Source organism: Mus caroli, unplaced genomic scaffold (genome assembly GCF_978045245.1).
Source record: "Mus caroli unplaced genomic scaffold, Mus_caroli_1 scaffold_8, whole genome shotgun sequence".
Classification (NCBI taxonomy): Eukaryota; Metazoa; Chordata; class Mammalia; order Rodentia; family Muridae; genus Mus; species Mus caroli.
Genome location: NW_028227263.1, coordinates 125,195,716 through 125,206,309, shown reverse-complemented (window position 1 = coordinate 125,206,309; position 10,594 = coordinate 125,195,716). Strand labels below are relative to the sequence as shown.

General features: G+C 47.9%; 1 protein-coding gene across 3 annotated transcripts; it reads right to left on the bottom strand.

Annotated features, from left to right (window-relative positions):
- Window positions 1-366: 366 nt before the first annotated feature.
- On the bottom strand, window positions 367-8,957 carry LOC110288108 (pregnancy-specific glycoprotein 22-like). Of its 3 annotated transcripts, XM_021154550.1 has the most exons (6): window positions 8,894-8,957; window positions 7,438-7,794; window positions 5,424-5,787; window positions 5,262-5,266; window positions 3,861-4,211; window positions 367-650 (listed from the first exon to the last, which is right to left on the bottom strand). In XM_021154550.1, exons 1-6 carry the CDS (start codon window positions 8,955-8,957, stop codon window positions 367-369), a joined length of 1,425 nt encoding a protein of 474 aa, XP_021010209.1. The 3 variants fall into 3 exon arrangements, with proteins under 3 accessions (XP_021010209.1, XP_021010210.1, XP_085698245.1); XM_021154551.1 differs by lacking the exon at window positions 5,262-5,266 and having other exon boundaries at window positions 5,428-5,787; XM_085842119.1 differs by lacking the exons at window positions 3,861-4,211; window positions 5,262-5,266 and having other exon boundaries at window positions 5,428-5,787.
- Between the last annotated feature and the right edge of the window lie 1,637 nt (window positions 8,958-10,594).

Below are 10,594 nucleotides of genomic sequence, written 5' to 3'. Positions count from 1 at the left end.
CATCCTGATTGAGGTAACCCAGTCCCAAAATGGCATGCATGATATGTACTCACTTATAAGTGGATATTAGCCACAAAATACAAGATACATACACTACTTTACACTGACCCAAAGAAACTAAACAAGTTGGAAGCCCAAAGAGGAATGCTTGAATCTCACGTAGAAGGGGACAAAATAGTAGGAGGAGGCATATGGAGGGAGGGAACTGGGTAGGAGAGGGCATATGGGGAAAAAATGGAGGGATTCAGGATCAGGTGTGGGGAGGGATGGGAGAGATGGCCAACTGGCCATGCAAATGGATTGAAATCTGTAATTGGCAGGGGTGGATAGAAATGCCCCAGCCCTGCTATAGTATGAGAGGAGGGGTCACTCATTCATCACTGCCAGGCTGACTGGGAGACTGGTCTTTGAGCTGACTGGGTTGAAGGCTTCACATTGATACTCTCCAGCATCCTCCTTCCTCACAGTATGTATCCTGAGTTGGCACTTTGATGGGGACAGGGTCATCCTCTCTGTGAGCTGCAGACTCTGATTGTTGAAGAGCCAACGGATGGAGATCCCAGAGTTGTCTGAGAAACAAGTGAAGACAACTGAGCTCGGTACTCTAACTGTGCTGTCTGTGACTCTCATGACAGGCTGTGTCACAAGCTCTGCAAAGAAACAGAGGGGGGAACCAAATGACATTCATCTTTCAGACATCTCAAACAGCCCCTCTATAAATCACACTGAATAAAGCATTTAGGAAGGAGAAATTGGAGCTGTGACTATAGATATATATTGTGCTTTGCATCTGCAACCTACAAACCGTATGATCCTGATTTAGCCACTGAGGTTGATATGCCTCAGTTTACCTGAAGTATGACACTCTGTACATGATCATTGCACTGACTATGAGTTAACATTAGGTGTGAACAATGTTCTGACCTGGGGATGGGGTTGCTGCTCACATCAGCAGCATCTGTTCCACTTACCCTAGGCTGGATTCCTGAGGATAAGGAGGTGGCTGGAGAACTGTCATCTCTGTCCCAACCCTTGGGGACATTGTTTTAATCTGAGTTTCCTAAGTCCATCAGAACACTTGACTTCTGTCCTGGCACCAACCATTGAGACTCGGGAGAAGGAGGTACACAGGTGACCTATATGACTGCAGCATTAATGGAGGTAAACAGTTGATCCTGCACCCTGTGGGACATGGATACTCAGCCAAGCCTTGTTTCCTGTCAGCTCTGAAAGGAAGTCCAATGCTAGCCCTGAGGAGAAGCTCTCTGGGGACAACTAGAGTTGAGTCAGGAACCTTGGCTTCCTGATGTTCCTCTTACTGATTCAATAGTGAGCTGGACCATGGAGGGAGGGGGAACACAGACTTAAAGGAAAGATAGAAGGGAAAGAGACAAATCCATCAATATTGAGACCTTGTTTGGGGGGAAAAGACAGGGTCATGTGACCAGAGAAGCTTAGATCAATCACTCAGTGGAGGTGGGTGGGAGTGTCTGCACAAGTCAGAGGGGTTGAGCAAATGCCCTCCATCCCCTTGGTGGGCCCTTGTATGTTGCTTCCTCTGTGGGGAACTCTATCCTCATGTGTCTCCACCCTCACTGTCCTCACAAGCCTGCTCTCCCTCAGAAAATGTGGGTTGCAGGCAAGCTATCTCTCACTTCTTCTGCTAGAGACCCCAGGGTTTTTGTTTTTTTACCTCCCAACCTCCATTCTGGTCCAGTCAGCACCTGACTTCACTTTGAGATGGCCTTCCTGTTCTGTCTTCCAGCCCATTACACCTAAGGCCTTGTTAGAAAAAAAATCTAATTTAATGTTTCAAGAAGGTCCAGTGCCTACACAGCCTCAGATGCCTGTGGGTAGATAGGCAGATGTCCAAAGATCTTGCATGTCCAGGTGCTAATGAAATTCTCATATTTGGACCTACTGACACTGGTTAAACCTCCAGCACACATTAGCATATGGATGTGTATGCAGTGTGTGTGCAGGTGCAGGTGTACACCATCCTGAGTGTATGCTTACAGACAGATCACAGTACCTAGATGGAGGTCAGAGGTCAACTTGAGTGATCCTGTCTCATCCTTCTGCCTTAGGAGATTCCAGCAAGTCTCTGAGCTCCCCTCCTCCCACACAGTGAGGCACTGCCCTCCTCACCAGTGAGCAGAAGACACTACCACAGGTTGCAAGCATTGCAGAGAAGTACACAGTGGGTCATCATGGCTGCAGCAGCCTGCTCTGCCCTCCCTCTGTGGAGAACAGCATTTGCTCCAGCACTGCCCACAAGCTCTACAGTCTTCCTCCCTCTGAGCTAAGCCTCTGCCCAGGCAGGACCTTCCAAGGGTTTTGCTGTGGGTTGTCAGAAATGGGGTCAAACACAAGGCTGATAATCATCTCTGCACCCTGGGGCAGCAACAGCTCACAACAGGACTGCCCTTGCTGTGTTCTCACAATGTGTCCTTTACAGCACAGGATCCTAAGCTGCCCTTCGTTCTCAAGGCTTTGTAATCTGTTCCCTGCAGGAAGTTGACACAGATGCCTGTAAGGACTAGGAAGGGACCTGCTGACTGATGTCTAGGAAAGGGACAGACCCATGCTCACTGGAATCATCAGTCAGAGTGCATTGTCATGAGACCCAGGAGCAATTGTGTGGGGACTTTCCTTTGGCTGTGAAGGAGGAGGTCACCTAGACCCTAGAGAGAGGGCAGTGGCCCCATAAACCTAAGGAGAGTTTCAGAGGGACTCTCAGCATCCTGTGCTACCAGAGCATCACCTAGAGTCTGCTCATGTCCTTCCTTTGAGGCAGCTGTCCTCTGTCTAGGTGATTCACAATGGGATTTCCCAGAGATAGCTGGGATTCTCTGACAGATTAATGTGCTTAGTAGGTCTGAAAGACTGCACAAAAGAACTCGAGGTCTATAGAGTCAGGGATGGAGCCAGGCTACACCCTAAGTGCATGGTTCCTGAAATTGCTTTTCTGAGTTTTCTGCCATTCTGAGCATGGCAAGAGCCTTAGGAGACTGGGCCGACTCTGAAGTCTTGGGCTGAGCTACTGCACCATCTAGTGTGCAGGAACGGAATTGCATCTCATTCTGGGTGCTCTCCAGTGAGCAACTCTGAAACTTTTTGCCTGCAGGCAAGAATTCCAGGATAGTGACATAAGCAATGGCATCAGAGGACAAACACTTCCCTAAAGGACCTGAGTCCTTTGTCCATCACCTTGAAGATCCTGACCTTCCTTTGAAGTCTCATAATGCCATCCAAACAGCTAGTAATGCCCTGCAAAACTAGATTGTCATGTCCAGCTATGCATTCCTGGGTGAGTCTCTGCTGATGATGTCCAGGATAAATATCATAACTGTGGCTCTAATGACAGTGCAATGGATAGTGACATATGCAATGGCAGGCTTGTACGATGTCAGCTGTAACAGGAATCCAAAGCCAACCAATGACAAAAACATTTCCCAGTGACACCTAGAGACTAACCATCACAGAGATTTGTTGCCAGGGTTTCCTGGTGCTCTGTGTGGGGACTCCATGGCTTCCTCAGCTAGAGCTTATCTGACGCGCATGGAGTCTATATCAGGGATATGGGCATAATAAGAGGCCCAAGGGTCAAGGCTGAGTCTGACATTCTTGGACTGAGTTTACCCAGCACAGGATGGGTAGCTCTGCATGAAAGGACAGGTGAGAGGTTCTTATCTAATGCTGTTGGACCACCCCATGTGTGCCCTGCACTAAGTGCCCAAATGCCATTGTGAAGGCACAATACAGTGGTGGAGAGAGCAGGAACAGCCCACTCCTCGGTGTGAATGTATGAAGTAAAGTAAGCCACACCCAGAAGTGGGAAGCCATAGACAGTCACTTACTGTGGACGGTGACTTGTGCATGCACTATTTCAACTTTCACATATTTGTCTATTGTTACTAGTGTGTAGAAGCCAGTGTCTTTCTCAGTCACGTCCTGGAGCAGCAGGGATCCATTAATGTACCCTGTCTCTCTTCTGCTGTGTGCGTAGCCACTGAAAATGGACTTCATCGCCTTGCTGTATTCTACAATTGTAAAGGATGGAGTGCTATCCACACCTTTGTACCAGGAAAAGGTTTGCACATCTTCTGGCAGATTATGGACCTGGAGAAGAACACTTTCTCCTTCAGCAGCATGCAGAGTCACTGGATCAATCCTGAGTTGGGCAGAGTCAAGAGGGTCACAGCAGGGGGCTGGAAAGGAAAGGAGAAGTCATCACATAGGATCATTGTGCCTGGTGAAAAGACTTCGACCTGCATCCTGACAAGATGGATTCTTCACTGAGCATGGACTTACAGGCATGGGTGTGTATATCTCACCTGGTGGAAGTCAGCAACAGCCCTCAGTGCTGCAGAATCTGTCATTGCCTCTGCATGGAGCTCTCTCCTTTGTATCTCCATGGCTGCCCACTCCCTGCCCTCCGTCAGACACTGCACACACTCATGCACACTGGGCTTTGAGATGATGCCTCCCCTCTGATCGTGGTCTCTGTACACCCTGCATATTCACTTCCTGACTTTTCTCATTTCCTTTGTACCTGCACTCAACCTCTGACTTCACTTTATACATGTTGTTCCTGCCCTGCCTGTAGCCCCCAGGACTAGGGCTGGGTGAGAGCTTGCAGAAGGCTGCTCTTATTAGCAGGCCCAGGAATTATGCTTCCAGGATTTATGTCAACTTGACACAAGCCAGAGTCATTTGAAACAGGGAGCCTCAACTGAAAATACAAATACCAGAATGACTGCTGGGCAGGTCTATAGCAAATCTTTTAACTGGTGATTGATGTGAGAGGAACCAGTCCACTGTGAGCATTTACATCCCTGGACTCATAATCCCATTTGCTATAAGATAAGGATGAGCAAGGTGTGAGGAGACAGGCAGGAAGCGGCACCCTTCTGTCTACAACTACCCTTGGTTGTTTTGATTTCTTCTGTTGCTTTTTTTGTTTGGGGTTGTTGTGTTTTTTATGAAACTCTACTGCTTAGTGATGATAAATACACTGGATTGATATAGACAGCCAAAAATCATTGCTCATTGTCTGCTCAAAGCAGAAGTGTCAAGTCCTGATAAATTGGAACCCAGGACATTTTAAGTCAAGCCTGGGACAGACAACCAAGGCCAGACCCCGGTGATCACCACTCTGTGTGGACTCCACGGTTTCCTCGCATACATTGCAAGAGCCTCAACAGACAGAGCAGTCTGGCATCATAGGTACTCTGAGATACAAGGGGGAGTCAGAAGACAGAGTCTGAGGCATGGGCATTTCTCTCCTACATGTGTGTACTGCACAGAGCGGTCAAACCCCAATATAGGGATAAAAATGCAGACAGGAGGTAGTCCATGCTAGCAGTGACAGTGCTCCTCGTAGAAGCCCCACCCAGCACTGAACAATCACAGAGAATCACTTACTGTCCACCTGAAGGTAAATGTGTGCTAATTCCATTTCCTGAAATCCATTCACAGTTTGTATGGTGTAGAATCCTGTGTCTTTCCAGGTGACATTCTGGAGCAGTAGGGATCCATTGCTGAACACTGTCTCTCTACCGCTGTGGGCAGGGCCTGGATCACTTAAATTCTTGGCGATTCTGTATTCCGCAATCTCAACCTCATTAAACAAAGTCAAGCCTTTGTACCAGAAAAATAATTGAGAATACTCTGGAAGATTGTGAACAAGGAGAAGAACGCTTCCCCCTTCAGCAACGCTGGGCGGCACTGATTCAATAGTGAGCTTCGCAGGGAAGGGAGGACGCCCACAGGTGAAAAGAGAGGCTAGAAGGGAAGAGAGATCCATCGATATTAGGAATTTTCTATTTGACTGTGGGTAGCTCTGTGTTCTACGCCCTCTAAATTCTCAGGAATACCCATCTACCCTCTACTCTTTCAGACCTCCAGAGTACACAGTGACTGACAACCTTCTCAGCATCTATGTTCCCTGCGACAACAGAAGCTCAAACAGGGGAGGACTTGTGCTGTGTTCTTATCATGGGTCAGTCAACAATGAAGAGCGAGCCTCTGCAATCTCTTTGTGACACAAACCCAGCTGGGCACCCAGTCTTCACTGTGTTCTCAGTGTTCTGAGATGATGGGATTTTCTCAGGAAGAAGGTGATAAATGTGTGTGAGACATCCAAAGGGCCAACTGCATGGTGAGTGGGGAAGGAGAGAGATCCATTCCACTGCAGTCAACACTCAGGATTCTGAGGGAGAAGAAAGGCCCAGGAGCAGATGTGTCAGGAGCCCATGGCCTGAGTGTGTGGGAGGAGGTGACCTGGGTCCCATAAGGACTGCGCTGGACTCCATCATCCCATGCAGGGTTTCAAGACGGTGCTCACACTTCTTCTGCCTGCTGAGCTGTGTCTCATGTGTTCCCTGTGCTCCCAGGCCTTACTGGGATGCCTTGAACCTCTGTCTAGGTAATTCCCATGGGACACCCTTTCATCCACAGGGAAAATGCATGTCTGAAATGTGAACATCATCCCCTGACAGGGTGGCAGATACAGGAAGCAGCTAAGAGGTCTGAGGAGGCTCTGTCAGTGACCTCCTGGTCTACAGGGAGAGAAAAAGCCAGGATACAAGGTGAGGTCCTCATTCAGAAATATAGGTTTCTGAGTATTCCCTGAGTGTCCCCAGGCTATGCCTGCTCTTCACTGTGGGAACTGCAGCTCATGTCTGGAGAACTGTCCACATCAGTGACGCCTGTTCTATTTCCTTATAGGAGAGAATGTGCTGGCCTCAAAAGATAAGAACTTGTCAGTAGGATCTGTGTCCTTTCTCCCTTTCTGATGGGAAACTGACTTTCCTAGAAGTCTCATCTTAAGCCCATCAGGACAATGGGTTAATGACCTGGGAATCTGCCCTGCTGTGGTCTCCCTGTGGGTCACTAGGGTGACCAAGAGACACAGGCTAATCCTGGCATTCATGGCAATACACTGTTTAGTTTCACATGGAGAAAGACATTGACTACAACAAACACCTTTTCTCTGAAGATGGAAAGTCAAGATCCAACCCTAGCACAAAGCTTCTCAGGGCCCACAGGAGGTGAGGCTGGAACAGAGGTGTGGAGCCAGGAGTTTCTGGTACTCAGCTCTGTAAGATGCCCATGGCTTCCACAGGCCCTTCTTTCTTCCCTCAAGACTTTCTCAAGGACGGTTCCCTATGAAGGACCCCAAGAATTTAGGCAGATACTGTCATCCTTGGCTGAGTTGCCCACCCTACATCCAGGTTTCTCCAAGGTGAAATCAAATGAGGGATTCTGCACACCTGACATTGTTCTCCACCAGGTGTGTCCTGCAATAAATGCTCAAGCCCCAACATGGAGACACAATGCAGAGGGAAAGGAGACACAGGCCAGGCCTGACACTTCTATTTGCCTAGTGGAGGGACCCAACCCAGGACCCAGAGTTCACAAAGAATTACTTACAGCGCACCTGAAAAAATGTGGATGTATTTGATACCAGTTTTCCATGTTTACTTATGGTTTGAAAAGTGTAATATCCTGTGTCCTCTTGAGTAACATTTTGGATCCACAGGGACCCGTTGCTGTGCAATATCTCTCTATCACTGTGCTCAGGCTTTGTCATACTTGCATTATACTCCACTAAATGCAGTGCAATTGCGACCCTCCAATTTGTCAGTCCTCTGTACCAGGCAAAAGCTAGAAGATTCTCTGGAAGATTGTCAACTCGTAGAAAAACGTTTTGTCCTTCAACCACTTGGAGCGGTGAATGGATAGTGACCTTGGCAGTGGTGGACAGAAGCCAGCAGGTAAAGAGGGAGGCTAGAAGGGAAGAGAAATAAGCCAACAATCATGAGCAGGTGTGAGCATCCTTCACATTATGCCTATGGGTAGGTGTGTGCCCATAATGGACACGAGTAACATGATCTCCATGCCAGAGGGTGTTGGTTCTGCCCTGTGGAATCCTCTACTCAGGTGTCCCCATATCACTCTTCATATAAAGAGTGTCGTTGTGAAGAGAACGAACTCTATAACATCCTCCTCCTCTTCCTCCTACTCCTTCTCCTCCACTCCTGCACACAATCCTCACTTTCTGAATTGTTTTCTATTCTATTTGCAGCTCTACTCAACCATTGACTCTCTCCTCTGAATACTCTGATTTCTGGTTCACTAGAAAAGGCTTTGTGAAGACAACCATTAAAATTATCTTTTTGGAATGTTCAGTTCCTGAAAAGAACTCAGAAAATAATGAGGGTGAAGAGGAAGGGAAAAACAAAGGAAACATTAAGGAAAGAAGGAAGGGAGAAGGGAAGGAAGGAACGAAATAAGGAAGGAAGGAAAGAAAGGAAAAAGGAAAGAAGTAAAGGAGGAAGGAAGGATATCTACATGGATTCACCGCTGCAGTTCCTAGGTTTGGAGCAAATAACAATCATTACGTTCAAGTGTGATTTAATAACTATGTATTGTATTGTGGGTTTCCGAAGGCTTTTGTCTTAGTGTTCACATTGATGGTGCATGACACACACCTGTGTGGAAGGCAGAGCAGAGTCTGCAGAAGCCTGTATCTCCATCTACCCTGTTATAGCTGATGAATGAATTTAGCCTGGCATATCTCCACACTGAGCCAACTTGCTGCCCTCCCAGGTTTGACTCCTCTTTGGAGATTCACCCTGTCAAGATGGAGACCATTGGAATTCCAATGCTAGCCAATGTGACTGATTTTAAATAGGGGCATCTGAGGATTTTTCTCTCCCCCCATCAGCTCCTTTCAGAGCTTCCTGCTGCTGAACCTCTGTACCTCACTGCACCTTCCTGACTGCAACTACAGACACCCAAGTCTTCTCTAGGCACCTCCACTACAGAATATTTTTGGCTTCTGAGTTTCTCTTCCCACACACAATCAGAGAGTTGGAACACTTACCTGTGAGCAGCACCCTCTGCCAGGGGGTACACACTTTGCTGAAAAGTTCAGAGGATACCTCCATATCTGTTCTCACTGTACTGGTCTTTCTCTGAGGAGACCTTCAGCTCCTGCAAGGCACCTGGCCTCTGCTGTCCTTCCTCTTTCTGAGCTGAGTTTTCTTTCAGGCAAGAGAACTTCCCAGAATCCTACTGGCTGTGGGCCGTGGGGTCTGTGTCCACGACACTGCTCACTCACTTCCACTCTCAGTGCTACCCTGCATCTTTCTCACATTTTCTCTCTTTATGTTTCTTCTCCAACAAGACCTTGAACAACAAGGCTGACAAACATGGACATGCCCTCAGAGAACAGTAACTCATCCAAGGGCTGACACCTGCTGAGTCCTCCATATGGGTCTGTCAGCATCAAAGAAGGAGCCTCTGTCTTTCCAATGTGTCCCTGAGACACACAGACCCGGATCAGTCTGCCCTGTGTCTTCAGTGCTCTGGGAAGGGGAGTTTCCCATCAGGAAGGTGACATGCATGTCTGTGACATTTGGAAGGGACCAGTTGTGTGATGACTGGGAATGAAGATAAACCCTCTGTCACTAATGTCACCAGTCAAATTCCTTACACAAGACAGATGCCAGGTAGCACCTGTGTGAGGAGTTTCATGTTCTTGGTATAAAGGAAGAGGTGACCGTGTGTCTCGGAAAGGACTGTGGGCTCCTCTCCTATATACTGTTACCAGATAACTTCCAGCATTATGGGTTGGTTAGGGCTGTGTGTTGGTTGAGCCCAACTGCTCTGTGGTCCTCCTGGGTCACATATGCCCTTTGTCTGGGTTATCCTGCAGCATAAGTCCTACCAGGAGAAAGAGAAATTTCAGGATCCCCAGAGAGAGGGGTGTCCATAGACACAAGAAGCAGAGCAGGGTCTAAGAAGGGAGATCCAAGTTAGTAGGGACAGGAATGGAAAGCAGTCTCCTAGGCAAGGTCTTAGCTCAGGGAAACAATTGTCTGAGTGTTGAATGAAAGCCCCACACAAGAAGACACAACTTCCTGTCTCATAAGTGGGCCCTGGAGTAGTGAAATTCTTCAGAAATTCTTGAGAGAATCACGGCAAAGTTCTTGAGTCAGATCTCATTGTCCACTTGTTTTCAATTCTTGGACATGATGTCCCCTTAAGCAGCTGATGACCAAGATTAACATCAGCTTCTCCCTGATTCACAGACACCTGAGAAGGTTCCAGGGTGGGAACACTGCATATGTGGCTAGAGACAGAGAACTTGTATTTCACATCTGTCACCTGTGGACTGTGTGATGCTCATGTGGACACTGTGTTCCCTGGGTCTCAGTTTCCCAGCAATAGCACAATAAAGGGAAAAAATATTACAGTCTCAACAAATAGCCTTAAATATGAACAAGGGCCTGACACTGGCCCAGGGTGGCTGTCCAGAGCAGCAGGGTCTGCTACCATTTGCTCCAAGGAGAGGATTCTTTAGAGTTACTCCCTGAGGACATGAATCATCAAGGGTAACTAGGTACTCTATCCCTCTCCTGGGGACCCTGACCTTCCTGTGAAATCTCATGAGCCATCAGAACAGTTAGCTGATGGCTTGGGCACCTGTGCAGCTGTGTGCTCAATTCTGAGTCAAAGAAGGAGATGACCAGTGACCCTGCAGCATTATGGGTTGGCTGTTCTGTGTGTTGGCTGAGCACAG